Raw genomic sequence first — 23,836 nt, forward strand, 5'->3', positions numbered from 1 at the left:
CATGGGTATGCGCACGGAATCTGCGCTAGGAGGTCTTCCTGGCTACGGCTCACGGGTCTGAAACAGGAAGCACAGCAGCGCATTTTGAACCTCCCATTCAGCGGGAGTTCGTTGTTCGGTACCCACACGGATGAAGAGATGGCCCGAATGAAAACGGAAGTCGACACGATGAGGGCAGTGGGCCTGGAATGTAAAAAAGACTTCAGGCGGAGATACAGGCCGTATGACAGACGACCATTCCAGCAGAGGGTTCAAACCCCTCACTGGTCTCAAAGGCCACAACAACGACAGGGACGTCCCCTGTTTCAGGCACGTAGACCCACAAGACACAGAGGGTCAAGTAGACCTCAACAGTCTACAGCAAAGACACCATCAAAGCAATGAGGCATTGCTTCCCTCAGCACTGTGCACACTCCGGTGGGGGGAAGTGTTACGCATCATCTTCGCGAGTGGCACTCAATCACAAAAGACAAATGGGTGCTCAATATTGTCGAACATGGCTATTCTCTCCTTTTCAAAAAACCTCCTCCACACTTGCCGCCAGCAAGGTGTTTTCCTTCTCATCTCAGCCTGCTACGCAAGGAAGTTCTCGCACTCCTACAAAAGAAAGCTGTAGAAAAGGTTCCTCCGGCACAAAAAGGAAAAGGAGTGTACTCCCGTTACTTTCTGGTGGCGAAAAAAGGTCAACAGGGCCTCTTCAGACCAATTCTGGACTTACGGCTCCTGAACAAGTACATAAGAAAACAAAAGTTCAGGATGCTAGCCCTTCACCAGATTGTCCCGCAACTGCATCAGGGAGACTGGATGTGCTCCATCGACCTACAGGATGCATATTTTCACATCCCAATAGCAACCAAACATCGGAAATTTTTACGTTTCCAGATAGCGTCACAGCACTACCAATTCAGAGTCCTTCCATTCGGCCTGAAGTCTGCACCCCGAGTCTTTTCAAAATGTGTAGCAGTGGTAGCGGCACACCTTCGAAGACAAAAAATATTCGGCTACCCCTACCTGGACGACTGGCTAGTGAAGGCCTCATCTCCGGATCAGGCGAGAAAACATCGAGATATCGTTCTAAGAACTTTCGAGTCTCTAGGTCTTCAAATCAACCACGACAAGTCAACCTTGATTCCAACACAAAACCTCCACTACCTGGGAGCGATACTAAACACAGAGCTCCAAAGAGTGTATCCTTCGGAGGAACGACTTTTATCAATCCACAGGAAGTGTCAACATCTATTAACAACCGATGCACCTACAGCTCGTCAGGTGACATCGCTTCTGGGCTCCATGGCTTCATGCATCTTCATTGTCCCGAATGCCAGGCTACGCATGAGGCCCCTTCAGGAGGCATTAGAGAACAATTGGAGCCAAAAGACTGGTCACTGGGAGGACAGAGTTCGACTACCAGCAGTGGCTTTTCAATCACTACAATGGTGGATGCACAGACCTCACCTGTCGATAGGTTCTCCGTTTCACCAGACAATTCCAGTACTGGAACTCAGAGCAGTCCATCTGGCTCTCAAATCTTTCTCTCCATTGGTTCAGGGGAAATCTATCCTAATTCAGACAGACAATACAACCACAATGTATTACCTGAACAAACAGGGGGGAACAAGATCACTACCTCTGTCTCGAGAATCCCAAATGATATGGCATTGGCTCCTGGCCAGGGGAATGTCTATCACAGCGGTACACCTGCCAGGTCAGCAAAACGTAGAGGCAGATTTCCTGAGCAGACATCTGGAAGACGCGCACGACTGGGTGCTACACGACGAAGTCGTCGAGGACATCTTCGGTCAATGGGGTCGACCTCAGTTGGATCTCTTTGCAGACGAAACAAACAAGAAATGCCCAGACTTCGCGTCCAGGTTCTGCCGTCCGGGATCTCAAGGGAATGCCCTGTTGATCAACTGGTCAGGGACATTTCTCTACGCCTTTCCACCGATTCCCCTCATACCGGCAGTAATCAACAAATTTTACAACTCCAGAACCAGAATAATTCTGATAGCGCCACAATGGCCCCGCCAATTCTGGTACACGGACCTACTCAACTTATCGGAAAGACCTCACAGGAGGTTGCCGTGCAGACCGGATCTCCTGAGCAGAATGGAAGGCAGAATCCTACATCCCAACCTTCCCTCTCTGAGCTTGACAGCATGGCTCCTGAATTCCTACAGTATGGGCACCTAGGGCTCTCACAGGAGTGCATGAGCATCTTGAAAGAGTCAAAAAGACCTTCCACGCGGCGTTCTTACGCTTTTAAGTGGAAGAGATTTTACATCTGGTGCTCTCAACAAGGTATAAATCCCATACGAGCTCAGGAGGACGTCATACTATCCTATTTACTTCATCTGGCGAAGTCTGGTCTGCAGGTATCTTCTATTAAGGTTCATTTATCTGCAATTACAGCGTATCGTAAGTCGCCTTCTCAGGAATCCTTCTTTACGATACCTGTAGTCAAGGATTTTTTAGAAGGCTTGAAAAAGGTTTTTCCTCCCATTCGGAGACCTTCTCCTCCATGGGAACTGAATGTAGTCCTGTCAAAACTTATGGGCCCTCCCTTTGAACCTATCCACAAGGCCTCTTTACAGCACCTTACGTGGAAGACGGCTTTTTTGGTGGCCATTACTTCAGCGAGGAGGGTCAGCGAAATTCAGGCTCTGTCTTGCAGAGAACCGTACACGGTTTTTCACGATAATAGAGTGGTTCTGCGAACTCACCCATCTTTCCTTCCGAAGGTGGTGTCAGAATTCCATATCAATCAGACTATATCTTTACCGACTTTCTTTCCCAATCCGGAGACTCCGGCTGAGAAAGCATTGCATTCTTTAGACTTAAAAAGAGTGCTGAAATTCTATTTGGACAAAACAAAACCGATTAGACATTCTAACCATTTGTTTCTGAATTATGGTCATTTAAGAACAGGAGAGGCAGCGTCTAAACGAACTATATCAAGATGGATTGTGTCTTGTATTGTTAACACTTACCAACTGGCTAATAAGCAATTACTGGCTAGGCCAAAAGCGCATTCCACAAGGGGAAAAGCGGCTACTGCTGCCCTCCTTAACAATGTACCAATTTCCGAGATTTGTAAGGCTGCTACATGGAAGTCTGTGCATACCTTTACTAAGCATTACTGTTTAGACTCGGATGCAAGAGCGGATGCCCAGGTGGGGCAGGCCTCTCTTAGAAATCTATTTGCATGAATATGTATTGTTTCCTGCACTTCTTTCGGACAGTCCGCAGAGTTTAGGGATGGGCTTGCTAATCTATTCAATGTTTATGACTATTGATGAGGATCCCCTGGAAGAGAAGGATTAGTTACTTACCTGTAAATCCTAGTTCTCTTCCAGGGGTATCCTCATCAAAGTCATAAACAACCCACCCTCCTCCCCGGACTTAAGTCTCCTAGAAGTGCAGGACAGATTATCTTTCTGATCAGTTACACAGATTGTCACCGTAAAAAAAAAAAAAAAAGTACTGACCTAACTGTGAACCAACTGTCACCTTCCCTTCACCCCTGAGGCATGGTGGGATACTGGAGGTGCTCAGGGTCTTAAAGGCACGGTGCCAAAGTTTTTATGGTTCTCCTGTGTTAACCTGCATGCAGCCTATTGGCTAAGAATGCTTCATTGTTTTTCAATGTGGTTTTTTCTACTTTTCTCTGATATTTACTGCTGTTTACTTCCCTAAGTCCAGTTTTTGAGGCTTAGGTAGATATTTATGATCTATTGTGATTTTATAATATAAAAAAAAAAAAAAAAAAAAAAAAAACTTGCATAGAAATAAAGCATTTTAGCCTATTTATGATTATAGCCTGCATTGCTGTTTTACACATGATAATATGTATGTATTTTATATATATATGCTCCGGGGTCCCCGCACAAGGGCGGGAATATTCAATGTTTATGACTTTGATGAGGATACCCCTGGAAGAGAACTAGGATTTACAGGTAAGTAACTAATCCTTATGTACCTTTCCAGAAATGGCTTTCAAGCCAGATGATCCTTATGCATCCAAACATCCTGGAATGGCATGCTCACATGAACCTTCTTGACTGTCCAAGGAAATATTGTTTTCTACCATTGAGCTAGTTGTTGACTGCCGTAATCAGATACTCAGTCGAGCAAGTGGAGGTTACCTCAGCAAACGGACAAGAATGAGCCCAGGTCCCTCTTGAAAGAAGTAAAGCTGAAGTGGCAATAATGCAAAATATAGTAATCTCAACAGACTTTATCTGAGTTTTGGACTGAGCAAACAGAATAAGCTGAAAGCTCTTGAATGCATAGGAATAGGTCTTCAAAAATGACAGTTTGGCAAAAATCTTTGTTTGGTAAGACCCCACAGTGTGTTTGTTTTAAACAAAATAGGTCTGTGCAGTCAAGAAACTGTTTAAAGTACAAAACTCAAAATGTTGCAACTGTATACAGCGGTCTGATAATTTGCACTAAAGTAAATCCTCTTTAAATCAGCTGGTCAATTGCTTTCTTTTTAAAAAATTTCGCTCCATTCCTCTAATGAATAAGAAGTCATGGTTATCAAGCAAGTCTGGACAAAGGCAGTCCTCGTCTCTCGATCTAACCATATTAGTTGTGCTAACCAGACCAGCTGTTAAAACAGGACATCTTATAGAGATTATAGCTGCTGATTCCTTACCTTTGCATTTCCCAGGCATCAAACTGGATCTGGAAAGTTTTGCTTGAGCAGTACCCCTGCGTGCCGTTGGATGGCTTTGTTTGGCTCCATGCGACGTCTTTTTCATCGTTGGCACAGAAAGTGATGTCCCGGTCACCTATTTAAGTCCGTTCTTTTCTTTCCATACCAGTTAGCGCTGATCCAGAGAAGAGCAACCGCTCTGTCTCTTTTTGACAGGCTTTTTTCAACATTTTGTTGAATATTTTTGTGAAGTGGAAATGTAATCGAGGAAGGTAGGGTTTAAGCTGTGAGGTGCCTGTCACGCACCATGTTGGTAACGGATCCGCACTTGGTGTGCTTATGGTGTCTCAAGAGCGACCACGACTCGAAGTCATGCTCGGACTGCCGGGCCATGGCGCCAAAAGCTTTGCGGGAGCAGTCCCTATAGCTGCTTGCAGCCCAGCTGTTGATGCCAGTTAGCATGACTCCCAGGAAGTCTCGATCCAGATCGAGAAGGTGGTCGCGGGACTGCTCTAGGAGCCCCAAGTCCTCTTCCTCACACTTGAGGTCCTCTGGACACTCGGGAAGAGGCACAAGAAGAAGTAGTCTAAATGGATTTCATATCGGGGGTGTCTAGTGGATTCCTTCATCTCCGTATTCAACATAGACTTTGACTTGATCACCTGGGTCCTGAATACCTGCAACACAGATATTTCAGTTTGCATGTAGACTGCATAAACATTCTGAAAGAAGCAAAGCAACCAGTAACAAGATCTTCCTGTGACTACACCACTGTCGTAAAATGGCCTTCTCTGAAGGGTCACCCCAAACGTTTTGCCTTCCTCATCCTCTTTTTCTGACCTTGTTTTTTTTTTTACCCTAGGACTCTGAGCACTTTACCACTGCTGACCAGTGCTAAAGTGCATGTGCTTGTCCCCTAAACAGGGTAACATTGGTGTATACTCAATTGGCATATGTAATTTACCTGTAAGTCCCTTTTAAAATGGTACACCCTATAACCAGGGCCTGTAAATTAAATGCTACTAGTAGGCCTGCAGAACTGCTTGTGCCATTCACACAAGTAGTCCTTTAAACTTGTCTCAGGCTTGCCACTTAAGAGCCTGTGTGTGCAGTTTTACTGCCACTTTAAGTTGGCAATTAAACCCCTTTGCCAAGCCTTTAACTCCCCTTTTAATACACATAGGTCACCCCTAAAATATGAACTAGGGAGTCCAATATGCAGGGTGCTATGTAAGTGAAAGGTATGACATTTCTTTTTAGGTATTGCATGTCCCAGTAGTGAAAAACACCTACATTTGTTTTTCACTACTGTGAGGCACATTACTCTGGAAGGTTAACATTGGGAATTCCTTTTACAGTTTTAAGCTGTCATTCCTGATTGAGAAGGAGTAGGTATGTCATGTTTCATATCATTGGAATAATAATGATGAATCCTCTTTACTGGTAAAGTCAGATTTTACATTACTATTTTAGAAATGCCACTTTTAGAAAGTGGATATTTCTCTGCTTTTACAGCTCTGTGTGCCTGCAGCCTGTCTCCATTACACGTCTGCGGTAGGTGACATCTGCACTCCGTGCATTCCCTCCAGAGAGCCACAAACACAGGAAGGTTAGGTGTGTCTGAGCACTCATCTGCATTCTGATAGCTCTTCCTGGGCAGGAAGAGAGGGAGAGGCTGACACACCTAAATAGGCAGTGCCTGCCCCCACACAAAGGGCTAATGACCACCTACTGATAGTCTGGAGCCAGGGTTGGGAGGAAAGAGCCTCTGTGCACTTCAAAGACCCTTCTTTGAAGTCACCTTCACTTCCAAAGCACAACTGGGTATAAATACTGGGTCTCTGACCCCACCAGATCAGTCACTTCTGGACCTACACCTGGACTCTTGTCAGAAGAACTACTGTGCTGCATAAAGGACTGTCACTTTGCTGGACTGTTGACCTGGAAGGACTGTGTTTCTACTCTACTGTTCCCCTGCCTGCTGCTCTGTCACCCTGCTAAGGGAGAGCTGGACTCTGCCTCGTAACACAAGTGATTTCCAAGGGCTTGTTGGCTCACCTCCTGTTGCTTGAGACTCAGGGATATTAAAGTCTCTACCCCTGCTTCTGTGCCTGGTTCGCTGGAAGTGGGCACAGATACTTGCACCTGAGAAATCAAGACATCTCCAGTCTGCCTGGAGCAGAACCAGTGCATCAACCCTGTTGTGGGAGAAGGACTGACGCATCACTCTTGCAAACAATGCCTTGCCATTGAGAGCCCAAAGCTCTGAGCCACACATCGCCATCGCAGCAGCTTGGAGAGATCTACGGATTCTCTTGACTGCACGAAGAAAACCTTTGGATTGCACCTCTGAACCAGCACCTCTCAGCTTGGCACCTCATCATAGGAACTAACACTTCGCCACCACTGCGTGAGGAAAATCAGTGCATCACCTTGACTGTGGACCCAGCCTTGGCGCATTGCTCAACGCATCGCTCGCCTGCACCCCACATCTCGCTGTTGTGACAAGGATCAAGGTATTCTGTTCACTGGGCCTGCATGGCACCTGTCCCCAGCCTGCGCTCCATTGCGGTTGGCCTGAACTGTTGCCTTAGCAATGGTCCAGTGTGACCAGATAACCCCCATTGGCACTTATTGCTTCTAAGCGCTAGAACTCTTTTTATTCTTTAAAAATTCATAACTCACCTTCTACTCATTGGATTTTTGTTATTTTGATCTTGATTTATTTATAAAAATCACAATCTGTTTTTCTAACTGGGTGTGGAGTATTTTTGTGGTGTTTTCATTGTGATACTGTGTGTTGTGTTGCTCAAATACTTTACACATTGCCTCATAAGTTAAGCCTGACTGCTCTATGCCAAGCTACCAAAGGGTGAGCACAGGTTAACTTTGTGTGTATCTGACTTATCCTGACTAGGACTGTGGTTCCTACTTGGACAGGGTGCTTACCTCTGCTGAGCAGAAACCCAGTTTTTAACAATCACCTTTATGTGGCATAACTTGATTCACACATTTTCTTCAGTTAACGTTCAACAAACGGGCATTACATTTTCAGGAAATGCCATCCTTAGACATCATTTCTCATAGTTTCAATGATTACATAGCCTGTTTGTGTTACCCACTGTGGCAATAGCATCTCTCCCTGCCATTTGTTTAAAAAAAAAAAAAACTATTTTCAAATTGGCCTACCTTTTTACCCTATGCACACTTCTGATTTTCACTGATCATAAAATATTACATAGATTGTGGCCTTAATTTCAACCCAGAGAGAGAGAAATTTGGGTGCTGTTTTTTAAACCCAATACTGTATTTCATAATAATATTTTCTTGAATACTTGCAGTTGCTTCTTGACACATTTTTCACTCAAGTCAAACACTTTTATTTCAATCTTGTAATTTCTACACCTCCTCTTTAGTGGAAAAATCACATTTCAAATCCCTACATGAAAAGAGCGACTTATCAAAACCAAAGACGTTGGGGAATAATTGGTCAAATATGGAGCTGACTGCAGTAAATTGGCTGTTTCAAGGATGTGCAGCTTCAGATAGAATCACAAATTATGACAGCTATCATAAAGCTAAAAGACACCTTCCAGTTAGGCCTACAGTCCATTCCACAAACTGTAAGTATCTGGTGGCTCCTCTCAAGAAGGACGTCTCTGGAATTTGCAAAGCAACCATTTTGAGATCCGTACATGCCTTTCTTGGTTGCTACTGTTGGGATTCTGATTCCATAACAGACACACACCTATGTCACTCTTCCTGTTTGGCTTATTCTTTTGCATCTATTTCAGGATTATTTTTCTGGTTTCCTATCCTCTATTTCAGGAGGTGAGCTACAGCTGCTTCTTGCATCATTTGATTGTGAGAAATGATTACAATTAAGTAGTTTTTCCTGTTCCATTTTGAGATCTGCATTAATATTAAAAATGAGTGAAACTTTCTGCTGGCTGCGGAAGCACCTTTTTCAAAGAGGAACCTCTTTCCAAAAATATGTTTTTACAAATAACGTTTGTTTCTTTTGCATAGAAGAACAAGACCTTACATAATCCCAGGAAAGGAATTCTAAATATTTTGAAACTCTAGAATGATAGTTTTCAAAGTACATCCATGGCAGTGTTTTATTAGGGGTAGGGGAGTGGCATGTGTTACGTAGCACCATTTGCAGTGCTCCTTACCTGTTGCTGTAGTTATTCCATACTCTTATGTTGTTGTCATATGGGACTACACAGTGTGGCATTCTCCCTTGTGCATGCTTATCTTCCCTTATGAATTCATATCTCCACCTTACTAATAAACATTCTCCTTGATTGAGTTTACCATGATATTCATAAACATTACAAAATCTTAGTGCATATGTGGGATCAGTTCAGGGGCTTTGCATATGTGCAGCGATGCTCTGTTGTTTACAAACCCGCAGAAAGTACACATGATAGAGAACTAGGATTTCAAAGTAGTAACCTTGCCTGTTCCATCGCCGGATTTTCTTGTTGTTCATTAACAGTTTAATTTCTTTCATAAGTTTTAAAGTCCTCTAAAGAATTGTGCACATTTACAGAGGTAGTGTCCTTTTTATGAATTCAGTGAAATTACCCTTGATGGAGAAGTTTGCAGAAACTAAGATAATAGTAAACCTCTACTATTCAGTATCACTACAAGCTACCCTAAAATGGTACTCCAAATATGTGGAAAGCCAGAGTGGGCAGGCAAGGAGCAGACAAAAACGATAACCATGCCGGTTTGAAATGCATTTTTCTCACTAGAATTTGTCATATGTGGTGGCTGTTTTTTTTTGGTTCTTGATTGTATAACTCATTAGGAGCCCTGACAAACCTAAAAAGCGAGAAACCTAAGGAACCTCAGGGAGGTTTGACTTCCAGTGACAGCACCGTAGTGTTTTTTTTTTTAAATCCCCGTAAACGTGTTGAAAAGTCAGTCTAAAATTTGCGTGCTGTAAAAGAGTAAAATGTTCCACCATTTATGTATTGCTCTGTATTAAAAGTGGTACACCACTTGTTTGGATGTATGTAACGTGGTAGAGTTACAGACCAAACACCCTGCCATCATTATGCGTGTATGATGACCTGAAGCCCTTAATAATGCTGTACACTAGTTCTGCCTTACTTCTGCATCTCTTAAAGTCAAGGCTCAAATACTCATCTATCAATGATTCCTTGGCTTCACTTTCAAGAGACCTGAGGCTACAGAAAAAGCTAACACGTTTTGCAGTAAAGAGCTGAAAAAAATGAACTAGGGCAGTATTTTGGACATATCTGCCTGCTGCAAATCTTGCATTGGCTTTGTATCTAAACACCAAACTAAAAGTGCTTTTACATTCAATTCACAGGACTTCTAATCATTACTTTTCATGGAAGATAACATTTATGCTTATTGTTTTATGTGCCAGTGTTGTAGGGGTACTTCAGGACTTCTCTGCAAAAAAGCCATATTTCTGTTTCTTGATAGTTTCCCTCAGAATGAACCCATGATTGATTTAGTATATATGTAGATGCCTGTGTATGCACTATTTGGATAGAATAGACCTCGCCAAAAGTTAGCAGAGCTGTGTACAGTGTCAAAGGAAAAGATACAGTGTCTGCCTCCTTCCACTTGAATTAACAGTTTTGTCTTGCATAGGTTTTCTCAAACAACCTTCTCTAGTAGCTAATAGAGATCTTCAAACTGTAGATGTTACAAGATGCCACAAGTTTTATCTGGTCAGAACAAAAGATGTCAGAAACTTGGATCAGCAGCTCCTCTCATTTGCCAACTAAAGGCCATGCCTTTTCAAAATCAGGCTGGGTAATGGATTGTGACCTGCATCACTACATGTCATTGAATGTCTGGCAGGCTTCTCCCAGGTTGTGCCTGAAATTGCTTGACTAAAGTCATGGCTGCAACAACAACATTCTGTGCTGGTATTGCATTGGTGGACATACATAAGGCAGCATTATGGAAGACTCTACATTCCTTCTTGAAACACTGTAATTGTGCTATGAAAATGAGATCTGAAAGTGTTAGCACATACCCTGTTTGCATAAGGCGAGGCTTATTCTTCAGCATTAGATCTTCCATAGATACAAATCATTGAATTATTCTGAATTGTCAGGGTTGGAGTCCTCGGTGATCCTTGTTAACACAGTAGTGGATGTAGCACTCACTGGCATTTCAAAAAGCCTTAGACTGTATGTGTCCACCTTATTGTGTGATTTGAACCCCCTTTCAACCCAACCCCTGCATAATCATTTGTATAGACCCCGACCTCTGCTCCCTCCAGCGGTTTCAGTTGTCAGTTTTTTGCGCTGCATGTCCAGTGTGGGGGAATCCTCAGGGGCTCTGCTCCAGTGTTCTGTTTCTTTGACCTGTTTACTTTAGTTTTCTTTTAAAAGTGATTTGTACAGATTAGACCGTGTGCTATACATAAACCTGCCCTTTTCTAAGATAACACCTGTTGACATGACTGAAAGATCTATAGAAAAGCCTCTCTTCAGGATGTGCAGTGCCTGTGGAAGGAGCTAAATTACAGGGAGGTAGCATAAATTGTATATAGGAAGATAGAAGTTTGGAGCTGGTACTTTCAGAAGAACAACAACAATTTGATGCCATCTGCAGAGAAGTCTTTTCCGCCAACTTGTAATGTGGTGGAGAGATCTTCTGAGCTTGCCAATCTAATGGAGATTTCTAGCTGCAAATTCCTTACCTTTGATTTTCCCAGGCATCAGGCTGGATTGGGAAACTTTTGCTGAGTATTACCCCTTGCGCATAATGTCAGGTGGCTCCATTGGTCTCTGCGCTGCATCGTTGGCAGCAGAAGTGTTGTTGTGGCTACCAATATAGGTGCCATCGAAGCACACGGGTGTCAGTGCTTTTCTTTCCATGCCAGTCAGCGCAGATCTGGAGAGAGCTACCCCTCTGGATCTTTCTGACAGTTCTTTTTTCAACTTTTGTTGAGTTTTATTCTTGTGTGTCAAGATGTCTTCAAGGAAGGCTGGGTTCAAACCCTGTGGTTCCTGTCACCGCGCTGTGTCAGTCACTGACCCCCAACTCGTTTGCCATTGTCGCATTGAGTGCGACCATGACTCCAAGTTGTGCTCGGACAGCTCGCAAGTAGGCAACACCAGCACTCATGACACCGAGAAGGGTCGCGGGACCCATCTCGGAGCCCAAAGTCCTCTTATTCCCATTTGAGATCCTTGGGACACTTGGGAAAGAGGCATAAGAAGTATTCCAAGAGGACTTCAACTTCACCTCGTCCGTCGGCTGACGAGACGAGCTGGAAACATTGGCGTTCCCGACACAGTTCTGCAGAGCCGTTAGCCAGTTCGGCTCCTAGTCTCCCGCCTGTTCCGGGAGCCGGATCGGCACCCGCTCAAATAAGAGTTTTACGGGCCATTTGCCGCATATTAACCGGGCTGACCCCTCTGGTGCGCCTTTGGGGCACACGGGGTCAGATGAGACTCCAACCGGATCCATGCCGGCGGCTTCGGCCTCGGCTCCAGCACAGTCTCATGGATCCAAGTCTGGATCCGGACCGGTGCCAGTCATACCCAGGCCGGTCATACCAAGGGGACGTTCTCTGGCACCAGTCATAATGCCGATGTTACTGGTGCTAACCAGTGGCACCAGCCCCTTTCTCATACACAGTGAGGCAGAACGGCATTGCACAATGCCGATTCTGGCGCTGACATTAGCAACACAAAAGGATGATGGACGGAGTGCTGACAATGCAAACACTCACCCCCAGTCACAGATCTGAGTTTAATCCATAGTTTTTATGCTGCCCATGCCATTCCAGTTTGGACCCAGCCATATGCAAATCAGTCTTGACCCTGTTCCCCATGGGAACAGTCCAGCCCGAACTGCCAGGCCAGGTCTTACGGGGGTGAATGTTTGATTGGTTCCGCATTCCGTCCATCCAGTTACGCTATCCCACAGCGTTTGTGTTTTGCTTTGCTTTTGCCACCCTAAGTGCGCTGGGTATGCCCAGACGTGGGTCCCGGGCTCACTGTGCCACTGGATTCAAGCTAGCCTGGCTGAGGAGGGGTGAAACCCTGAAACCGGTCCCAGGATGCTTGTTTCCGGTCCAGGGAGAACCTGGCCTGGCAGTTCGGGCTGGACTGTTCCCATGAGGAACAGGGTCAAGACTGATTTGCATATGGCTGGGTTCAAACTGGAGTGGCATGGTGAGCAAAATAATGGATGGATTAAACCCAGATCTGTGACTGGGGGTAAATGTTTGATTGGTTCCGCATTCCGTCCATCCAGTTACGCTATCCCACAGCGTTTGTGTTTTGCTTTGATTCTGGCGCTAACAGCGCCCATAAGTGTAAGATCATTGCCTGAGCCTTATGTTTCACAGCCAGGCATGGGGGAAGAGTGGGAGGGGTCACTGGACCCTTCAGAACACCAACTGGAAAGATATTTGGACTGGTATGAGGATCTGGGAGAGGCCAGTGGTCTGGACACCTTTCCAGATACTGGTTTGGTCTCTCCCACCCACTGTGGCTACGGAGGAGGGAGTGTCGTATGCAATAGTAGTGTGTAGGGCAGTGGAGGTCCTCAACCTCAAACTTCCCTCAGTAGCTGTCAAGGCAGACATCTTGATGGAAGTGCTTCAGTCTGGGGCTTCTACATCTCAACCCCTTTACTCTTCAATGAAGCACTTACAGACATCCTACTGGGAACTTGGTTCAAGCCCAGCACAGGGGCTTCTCTAAATATGACGATTGCTCGCCACCATTGCCCCGCTCCGGGCGACTCTAGCTTTCTCAGCCAACACCCACCCCAGAGAGCTTGGTAGTCCAAGCCTCCACGCCTTATTGTGCATTCCCTTCCACTCCCCCGGATAAGAAATCCAAGAGGCTGGACCATCTTGGGAAGAAGTTGTTTTCTTCCACCAGCCCGGTACTGAAGTCGGTGAACACCTTATGCTTATTGGGCCGTTTCCCCCATACCATTTGGGAAACAGCTGCACAGGTGCTGCCTGAGGACTCAGAGGAGGCACGGGCCATACTCTCCCAAGTGGTGAAAGGCAGGAGAGTATGGAGCTAAGTTCACCATCCAGTGTGGCTTAAATATGACTGACTCGCTGGACAGAGCAGTTGAGTCAACAGTGGCTTTGAAGTACCACGCCTGGCTGAGGACATCTGGTTTTTCGGGGGATGTCCAAGCAAATGTGATGGACATGCCCTTCGATGGCAGTCACTTGTTTGGAGAGAAGGCAGACTCCTCATTCACCGTCTGCCTTTCACCCCTTTAATGGCTACTGAAGGGGCGTGGCATGCCAGCCCTACGCCAGCCGCCATCCTATGCAACCATTGCAGCGTATGCGAGGATATGGGCGCAGTGCCTTCAGACCTAGAAGGTCTGCAGGCCAGAAGTCGTCTGCCACACAGCCCCTTGCAGCTGCAGCCTCAGAGCCCTCTTTGTTTGGATCTACAGAATAATGCTTGCCCAATTGGAGGGAGAATACACCATAATCTCCTCCACTGGATGTCTTTAACATCAGATGCATGGATACTGCAGATCATCAGGAAGGGCTATGCCCTGCCTTTTCAATCCTTCCCTCCTCCTATTCCACCACATTTGAACGGCTGGTGGGGGTTCATTGTGCACTGCTGCTGGAATCATATTTTCATATCCCTATCCTGGTGAGCCACAGGTGTTACCTGCGGTTCAAGGTAGGCCACAAACATTTTCAGTTAACCATATTGGCATTTCACCTTACCAGCACACCTCTGGAGTTCACCAAGATGATGGCAATGGTTGCAGTTCATCTGTGCAGGTCAGGGATTTCAGTCTTCCCCCTACCTTGATGACTAGCTTTTGAGTTGTTTTCGCCACAGACTTTCATCTCTCACCTCTGGACTACAGCAAACCTCCTGCATTTGCTGGGGTTCACTATAAACGTGCCAAAGTCATAGCTGACTCTCAGACGCTCTCTTTCATAGGAGCTGTTCTGGACACAGTGCAGTTTCAGGCTTATCCTCCAGAGCAGTGAGTCCAGGATATTCAGGTTATAATATTGATGTTTCAGCCTCTCCTGGATTTCAGTCAGAATTGCTCTGAAGCTACTGGGCCTCATGGCTTCTGCATCCTGCTGGTAAAACATGCAGATGGCATATGTGGGCTCTGCAGTGGGACCTGAAAAATACAGTGGGTGCAGCATCAGGGAAATCTCTCTGACATGGTCCAGATCTCAGAAGGAATTGTGAAGCACTTACAGTGGTGGTTAACAAACTGCGATTTAAGTCAAAGGCAGACTCCTCTCCCTTCCCCAACCAGAGTTCACATTAGTGACAGACATGTCACTCCTGGGATGTCACATTTTGACAGATGCGTCACTCCTGGGATGGGGCGGCCATCTGGGAGACGGAATCATCCAGATGACAGAATGAGATCTGACTAGCGTTGAAGGCATTTCTTCCCTATGTCAAGGAGAAGTTCACGGTGTTCACGGTCAAAACCGTCACGGTCAAAACCACTGCCATGTGGTACTGCAACAAGCAGGGCGGGGTGGGGTCGTGGACCCTTTGTCAAGAGGCCCTGCATCTCTGGACTTGGCTGGAACAGCAGAGCATAACCCTGGTGGTTCAACAGCTGGTAGGTTCTCTGAACGCCAGGGCGTATGAACTCAGCCATCGATGCGTAGAGGATCATGCGTGCCGTCTCTATTCAGAGGTGGTACAAGGTCTCTTTTGTCAGTGGGGAGAGCCTTTGTTAGATCTATTGATCTCCGAAGAAAATGCGCAGTGTCTGCAGTATTACGAGTTGGAGTTTCTAAGGTGGCACTCGTTCAGTGATACTTTTTATCACGAGTAGAGCTCAGGCCTCCTGTACGCCTTTCCGCCCATACCACTCTTGCTCAGAGTTCTCAAGAAGATCAAGAACAACCGGGCCCAAGTAATCCTTGTGGCTCCGGACTGGGCATGGAGAGACTGGTATCCCTAGCTTCTGAAAATGAGCATCGATCCTCTGATCAGGCTGCCCCTTTGGGTGGATCTTCTGTTGCAGCAGCAGGGGAGGATCCTGCACCTGTCAACTCTGCACCTTCATGTCTAGAGATTGGACAGCAACAGTTGTCAGCCTTCGACCTTCCTCCTGAAGTCTGTAACGTTATCTTGGCAGTCAGGCGTTCCGCCACAAAAAAGGTATATCCCTGTAGTTGGCAAAGATTTGTAGGATATTGTACAGAGAAGTCTATAAATCTGATATTCTTCCTCTTGTTCAACAGGGTTCCTCTTTGGGGACACTGAAAGGCTAACTCTCTGCTCTATCAGCCTTTTTGCAGCTTCTTGATCAACCCTCTCTTTTCAAGTCTAACATTGTAAATAGGTTTTTAAAGGGCTTGTAAATAGGTTTCCCCCTATGCCCTTTGTCATGCCTCAGTGAGATCTCAATCTAGTTCTCACATACCGCGTACGCTTCTTTCAAGCCATTGCACAATTGTCCCCTCCAGCTGCTCATGATCAAGACAGCCTTCTTAGTGGCAATAACATCTGCCTGGAAGAAGAAGAAGGGGGGGGAGGACATGGCCAACGAGGAGGGTGGCCGCTGAGCGCGTGCGCGAAGGGGCCTGGCCGGAGGGTGTGGGAAGGAGCGTGAAGCGCCTGGATGTGCGCGGTAAGCTCCAGAGGTATGGCGCTCTGGACCTGCGCAGTCCTGGAGCTTAGGAGGAGCCGTTCGGCTGTTGCACGCTTGCCTCTCTGAGGAGGTCGAAGCAGCGACAGTCAGCACAAGCAGGGTGCTGAACCTGAAGGAAGGTGCAGTGGATGGAGCGTCTGTGGATGGGGTGAGAGGAGGAGGTTTTTCCGGCCAAAGCTCGCGGGCACAAGAGGAGGAGCTAGTAGGCTCGGCCGGAGGCAGGAGGAAGCATGAAGAGAAAAGCCCCAGGGGGAAATAAGATGTTTGTGCTACTGGGGAGGTGAACAGAATTAAAGGTAAGAGCGGGGACTGCAGGGGCGTACTTGGAGAGTATGCAGAAGAGCCCCTGGTAGAGAGGACACAACGTGGGATCCCAAAGGAGGAAGGGTGTAAGCGGGGGAGAAGTAATTTGAGAACCAAGTTGAGCAAGAAAGGGAAAGCGAAGTCCCCTGTGGTTGGGAGGCCAAGAATCACCCCATCGTTAAGGTCCGACTTTAAAATTCTCCCCTCAATGGTGTTAGGTAATTCTTGCAGCCCCTTAGACGAGGGGGGGAGGCGGAAATGGAGTCTCTTGCCAATATAGTGGTGGATAAGGAGGGGACTGAGGTACAACGAGTAGACAGCAGTGGTGGATAAGGGTGAGGAAACTAAAGGGCAGTTCCCTGCCCCGGGGATAAATCTGGAGGTTCAAGGTGAACAGACCCCCTCTGTAGAGAGCCCCCCAGGCAGGGTCAAGGCACAAAACAATAACAGTGCACCAGGTTAATCGCAAACTTCGATGATGGAGGAAGGGGCGAAAACCCAAATGACCTCCCCTATAGAAGTGATGATAGTAAAGTTATCAGAGGAGATTAAAAAGGGGTTTGCAGTGTTTAAGGCAAATCAAGCTGGTATAAGAGAGGCCTGCGAAACATTGGAAACAAAATTTGATTTGTTGGCAGGTATTGGAAGAGACAGTAGAAGTTCTGAAAGGAGACGTAGTGTTAATCAAGCAGGACTTGCGGCAGTCGAAAGTGAGTGAACAAGAACTGCAAGATGAATTGGAACAGCTAGAGAATGTATCAAGGAGGAACAATTTGAGAATTTTAAATATACCAGAGGGGGTGGAAGGAGATGATATCAAGTTGTATATAGCCTCACTTATCAATAGTGCACTGCAGTTGGAGGAGACGGATAAGGTAATTGCTGTAGATATTCAGAGGATCTATAGGGACCCCTTTAGGAGAGATCCCGGTAAAATAAAAGAAGCAACGTAAGATTTTGGTTAATTTTCAGACCTATGCGCTGAAGGAGAAGATTTTGTTAAAAGCATTAAAACAAAAAACTTTAAAGGGGAAGGATTTCTCTTTTGAAGTTAGGTTGGATCTTGCCAGAAATACTCTCAACAAACAGTGGGAACTAGGGAAACGTCTTGAGGACTTCAGGAAATTGGGTGCTACGGCGCAGCTTAAATTTCCAGCCTTCCTGCTTGTGATGTATAATAACAAGATGTATTATGTGAGAGATCTAAAAACAGCAGATGAACTGTTAGGGACTATCAGGAATGGAACATCCTAGATAAGGAGGTTGGGTTTACTTTATCACAACCCTCTGGCCAGGTCTCCCAGAGGTGCTCTTAATCTGGGCACATCAGCTAGCCCATAATGAGACCAGGACTGGTTCCCCTTGGGTGGGGTATGGGGGGAGGGGTCACGGAGTGAAGTAGAGGGGGAGCACTGGGTGGGGAGCATTAGGGAGGGAAAGGAAAAAACCTCATTCACCTCAGGCTTACTAAGCGGCAATACTATTTGGAAGAAGGAGAAGAAAATGGGTATTGACGACATGAAACTGGAAGGGGATAGCAGTTTGTTGCAAGTTATGACATGGAATGTGAATGGGTTGAGAATTAGAGGAAGGAAAATTAGAATTCTGCTATACCTGAGGGATACTCCAGCGCATATTATAATTTTGCAGGAGACCCATTTGATGGGAAGGGAATGTTTGAAAATGTTTAAAGCTCAAAAGTGGGTCCAATATTTGGTATGCACAGAAAAGAACTCTCACTTTAGGGGGGGGGAGTGGCCATAATAATTAAGCAGCAGATTAATGCAGTAGTCTTAATAGCAGTTTCATATAATACAGGACACTGGTCTACTGCCAAACTTCAGGTATATGACACAGTGCTAACAGTGGTTGGGTTCTATGGGCCAAACTCCGATGATTTGGAACCGATGAGGATGATGTTTTTTCACCTTTTGGATTTTCCTAACCCGATCATTATGGCAGGGGACTTCAATGTGTTGCTGGACAATAATCTGGCTAGATCATCAAGTGCGACGTCTACAGTCATGCCAAAATCTCAGAGTTTCCTTAAGACAAAAATTAGAAAACTTTGTCTATGTGATATTTGCAGAGTAAGAGTGGGAGACCAACAGGTTTTCTCATTTAGGAACAAGAAATATGACCATGCTTCTAGGGTAGACTATTTTTTGATAGCTCAAAGACTAATGGAAGCGGTTGATGAATCATAATATATGGCTGCACCTTTATTGGACCATTCGGCGATGGCATTAACAATTAAACTCACCACAAAAAGGAAGATGAGGAGGTGGACACTAGACGGACCTTTGTTGTTGGAGAACGATGGTGTGACACAACTGTTTATCCAAACAGAAGAGTTTTTCAAATTTAATATTGGTTCGGCCCCAGTAAGTGTGGTGTGGGATGCATGTAAGGCGTTTAGAAGAGGTAAAATAACGAGCCTCACTATAGGTAGGAATAGGAAGTATAAGATGGATATGTGCACATTGGAAGAGAAATTGGCTGAGTGTGACCGTTTAGAAAAGGATGGGGTAGAGTCTTTAGACAAGTTGGAAGCCAGGAGAAGATACTTGAAAACACAATTGGAGGAGATACTACAGATAAGGTTAAAAAAAAGATGGGATGCTAGCAAATTAGCCCATTTTGAATATGGAGAGAATGCAGGGAAATTGTTAGCATGGAAAGCTAAGACAGATATGACCAAAAACGATATTAGAGAGATATCTGATTGAATGGGGGTGAGATGGACAAATAGTAATGATATAAGGGAGGCTTTCCAATTGTTCTTTTCAGAGCTATTCAAGGATGATATAGTGATAACGACAGAAGGGGTTAGAAGATGGGTGGGTGCGGATATCCTTCCCAAAATTACAGCCATAGAGAAGGATTTTATGAATAAAAAAATTACCAAGGGAGAGACTATGTCTGCGCTGAGGCTAGGGAAGGGAGCGAAAGCAGCAGGCCCGGATGGTATCCCCATAGAATTGTATAAAGTATTGGGGGAAGCCAATTATGTTAACTTTGTTTCAAGAGATTTATGACAAGGGGGAGAAACCTCACGAATCTTTGAATGATGCAATAATAAAATTGGTTAAGAAACCAGGCAGAAATCTGTCTAGATACAAGTCCTATAGACCGATCTCACCATCTCTGCATAAGCCAGTCTACACCGGTTCAGGGATCCCCCAGCCCTGCTCTGGCACAAAACTGGACAAAGGAAAGGGGAGTGACCACTCCCCTGACCTGCACCTCCCCTGGGAGGTGCCCAGAGCTCCTCCAGTGTGCTCCAGACCTCTGCCATCTTGGAAACAGAGGCGCTGCTGGCACACTGGACTGCTCTGAGTGGCCACGGCCAGCAGGTGACGTCAGAGACTCCTTCTGATAGGCTCTTACCTGTGTTGCTAGCCTATCCTCCTTCCTAGGTAGCCAAACCTCCTTTTCTGGCTATTTAGGGTCTCTGCTTTGGGGTATTCTTTAGATAACGAATGCAAGAGCTCATCAGAGATCCTCTGCATCTCTCTCTTCACCTTCTGCCAAGGAATCGACCTCTGACTGCTCTGGACGCCTGCAAAATCGCAACAAAGTAGCAAAGACAACTACTACAACCTTGTATCGCTGATCCTGCAGCCTTCTTGACTGTTTTCCTGGTGGTGCATGCTGTGGGGGTAGTCTGCCTCCTCTCTGCACTAGAAGCTCTGAAGAAATCTCCCGTGGGTCGATGGAATCTTCCCCCTGCAACCGCAGGCACCAAAAGACTGCATCACCGGTCCTCTGGGTCCCCTCTCAGCATGACGAGCGTGGTCCCTGGAACTCAGCAACTCTGTCCAAGTGACTCCCACAGTCCAGTGACTCTTCAGTCCAAGTTTGGTGGAGGCAAGTCCTTGCCTCCCCACGCTAGACTGCATTGCTGGGTACCGCGTGATTTGCAGCTGCTCTGGCTCCTGTGCACTCTTCCAGGATTTCCTTTGTGCACAGCCAAGCCTCGGTCCCCGACACTCTAACCTGCAGTGCACGACCTCCTGAGTTGTCCTCCGGCGTCGTGGGACCTTCTTTTGTGACTTCGGGTGAGCTCTGGTTCACTCTTCTTCGTAGTGCCTGTTCCGGCACTTCTGCGGGTGCTGCCTGCTTCTGAGAGGGCTCCTTGTCTTGCTAGGCGCCCCCTCTGTCTCCTCACGCAATTGGCGACATCCTGGTCCCTCCTGGGCCACAGCAGCATCCAAAAACCCTAACCGCGACCCTTGCAGCTAACAAGGCTTGTTTGCGGTCTTTCTGCGTGGGAACACCTCTGCAAGCTTATTCACGACGTGGGACATCCATCCTCCAAAGGGGAAGTTCCTAGTCCTCTTCGTTCTTGCAGAATCCACAGCTTCTACCATCCGGTGGCAGCTTCTTTGCACCCTCAACTGGCATTTCTTGGGCATCTGCCCACTCACGACTTGAGTGTGACTCTTGGACTTGGTCCCCTTGTTCCACAGGTACTCTCGTCTGGAAATCCATTGTTGTTGCATTGCTGGTGTTGGTCTTCCTTGCAGAATTCCCCTATCACGACTTCTGTGCTCTCTGGGGAACTTAGGTGCACTTTATACCTACTTTTCAGGGTCTTGGGGTGGGCTATTTTTCTAACCCTCACTGTTTTCTTACAGTCCCAGCAACCCTCTACAAGCTCACATAGGTTTGGGGTCCATATGTTATTCGCATTCCACTTTTGGAGTATATGGTTTGTGTTGCCCCTATACCTATGTGCTCTCATTGCAATCTATTGTGACTGTACATTGCTTGCATTGCTTTCTATTGCTATTACTGCATATTTTTGGTATTGTGTACATATATCTTGTGTATATTTGCTATCCTCATACTGAGGGTACTTACTGAGATACTTTTGGCATAGTGTCATAAAAATAAAGTACCTTTATTTTTAGTATATCTGTGTATTGTGTTTTCTTATGATATTGTGCATATGACACCAGTGGTATAGTAGGAGCTTTACACGTCTCCTAGTTCAGCCTAAGCTGCTCTGCTAAGCTACCTTTTCTATCAGCCTAAGCTGATAGACACCTCTTCTACACTAATAAGGGATAACTGGACCTGGTGCAGAGTGTAAGTACCCCTTGGTACCACTACAAACCAGGCCAGCCTCCTACATATAGTAAACCTTTCCATTAATCTTGCTATTCAAAGAGGCAAGATTTAGTCGAAAGGGAAACCTATTTCTGTCAGCCCTTTTTCTGTGAGCAGATGGAGAAACTAGACCTGATCAATCACGCCAGAAAAAGTAGCCTAAAAAGGACAGTGTTTTGGCAAACTGATGGCGGCATTGTCAATAAAATCAGAGTTAAGAAGTGAGAGGGGAGAGGCGCATGGTGTCAGATTTTAGTGTGAAATCCAAGATGAAGATAGCTCTAATTACTGTCCAGCAGGTAGACTTCAAAATTGCAGTGCCTTTCCACTTATCACTGCCAAACATCAAATATAAAAAAACAGGAATGAGGTCAATGATTAGTTACTAGAATCTTAGTTTATTGTTCCTCTTTTTCCATTGTTATGTGCAAAGTAATATTTATACAATAAGCTGAACTGCTCCCACACAAAATAAGTTTCTCTAGGATTGTGCTACTTTTTGTGTGAGCTAGAGCATTTTAAGTAAGATGACAAAAAGTGTTTTGCGACTGCTGTCAGATATGTTGTTACTGTGATGTATAATGGATTACTTAACAGGTTCTTGAAATAAACTGTATTTTGCCCAATACCAATTCTATTTTTCCACTACGTCTTAATTCCCAGCTCGGACCCCACCACGAAAGACTGATCCATTTCCTGCCCCAGTGGAAGATGGTGAGTTTGGATTTGGTGTATTTTATTTGATTTATTTTTGGGAGGGTGGGAAGAGACCGCATCTTTTGTTTCCATGATTTGTAGTATTCCAAACACAACTCTGCTACACTTCTAATTCCCAGAGTCACAGTGAAACATTTGCCTCCAGGTATTGACAAGCTACACTTATTTGGTTATGAAACATTTTCCAAAATATGCGTGCTCCATTTTTGTATTGTTTTAAAACCTCTGTCTACTAGAGCTCTAGTTGCTGGTTGTATGTCTTTGTTAATCAAGTCAGATATCAATGTTTTTCTCTTTTTACATGCAGCGTAAGGTTTACTGGCCATTTAGTTTTCTTTGAGTTAGAAACTTGTAATTTGGCCCACGCATGGACTTGATTTTTTTTTTATAGACCTTTAGTATATAGTGTTGTGAAGCTGGATTGGAGAGTGGCAGACAGAGTGAAGGGCTCCAGGGTTCCGCAGGGACGACACGTAGTATAGCATGGCTGCAGGCTGACCTAATGGTGCCAAATGTAGCTACTGGAGAGGCTGACGTGGTGTACACCCGTAAGTGAAGCACCCTGTACTGAGTCCAGGCAACCCTTAGTGATAGTGTAGGCAGTTCTAGATAACTAGAGCTCTCATTGGGGTAGCTGTGGAGAGCAGCTAAGGCTCATCCAGGAGGGTGTAAAGCGGTTGCAAATGCCACACAGTTCAGTCAGTGATGTGCACACCGGAAAGAACCCCACACCAGTGTTAGAAAAATATTATGTTTATTGTAACAAACACTTAAGAACTAACTTTGGTATAGCTCTTAATCGGAGATGTGGACGTACATAAATATACTTAGCAACAGGTAAGTAAAGGCATAAAGTATCATGGGCCCTATGGAGGGACAAACCATTTACTAAAGAAATGGAATCCGAAAATCAGTCCCAACCCACACTACCACCCAAGGACGTTAGGACTGGGGAAGTACTAACACCCCAAAGGTAAGTAGGTAGGATTCCCCAGTCACCTGGGGCAGAGTTTTAACCCTGGGTCTGTGTTCATAGGATGACATGGGGGAGTCGCAGTTGGAGTTTACGCGAATAAGGACCCTTCCCAAAGGACCCAGAGGAAACCCATTTAAACAAGGCAGGTTGGATAGTACCTACACCTGTGTATACCCGGAACAGTGGAGTACCTACACCAGGGATCCCGGGTGCATAGGGGTGAACTAGTGTCAGAACCTCCCGTTGAAGTCAGTGGGGACGTCGGTTGTCCAGCAGCTGTTGTGACCCGTGGACCATATCGGTGGAACCCAGGCATGGATTCCTGAAGAAGAGGACCTATGGTAAGATGAGACAGAGTCCAGACCGCCTGGAGGTGCCTAGGCGGTGCAGTGAGGCAATGCCCATCCTTCTTGGAGATGCTT

The 23,836-nt window shown here is 45.8% G+C and overlaps 1 protein-coding gene across 7 annotated transcripts in view; it reads left to right on the plus strand.

Annotated features, from left to right (window-relative positions):
- KATNB1 (katanin regulatory subunit B1) overlaps positions 1 to 23,836 on the plus strand; it is a 434,067-nt gene that overhangs the window by 210,707 nt on the left and 199,524 nt on the right. For all 7 annotated transcript variants that reach the window (XM_069217361.1, XM_069217365.1, XM_069217360.1 and 4 more), the window contains one exon: positions 22,385 to 22,435. In XM_069217361.1, the coding sequence (XP_069073462.1) occupies positions 22,385 to 22,435 (51 nt within the window). The remainder of the gene's footprint in view (positions 1 to 22,384; positions 22,436 to 23,836) is intronic.

The sequence above is a fragment of the Pleurodeles waltl genome, chromosome 12, assembly GCF_031143425.1.
Source record: "Pleurodeles waltl isolate 20211129_DDA chromosome 12, aPleWal1.hap1.20221129, whole genome shotgun sequence".
NCBI lineage: Eukaryota > Metazoa > Chordata > Amphibia > Caudata > Salamandridae > Pleurodeles > Pleurodeles waltl.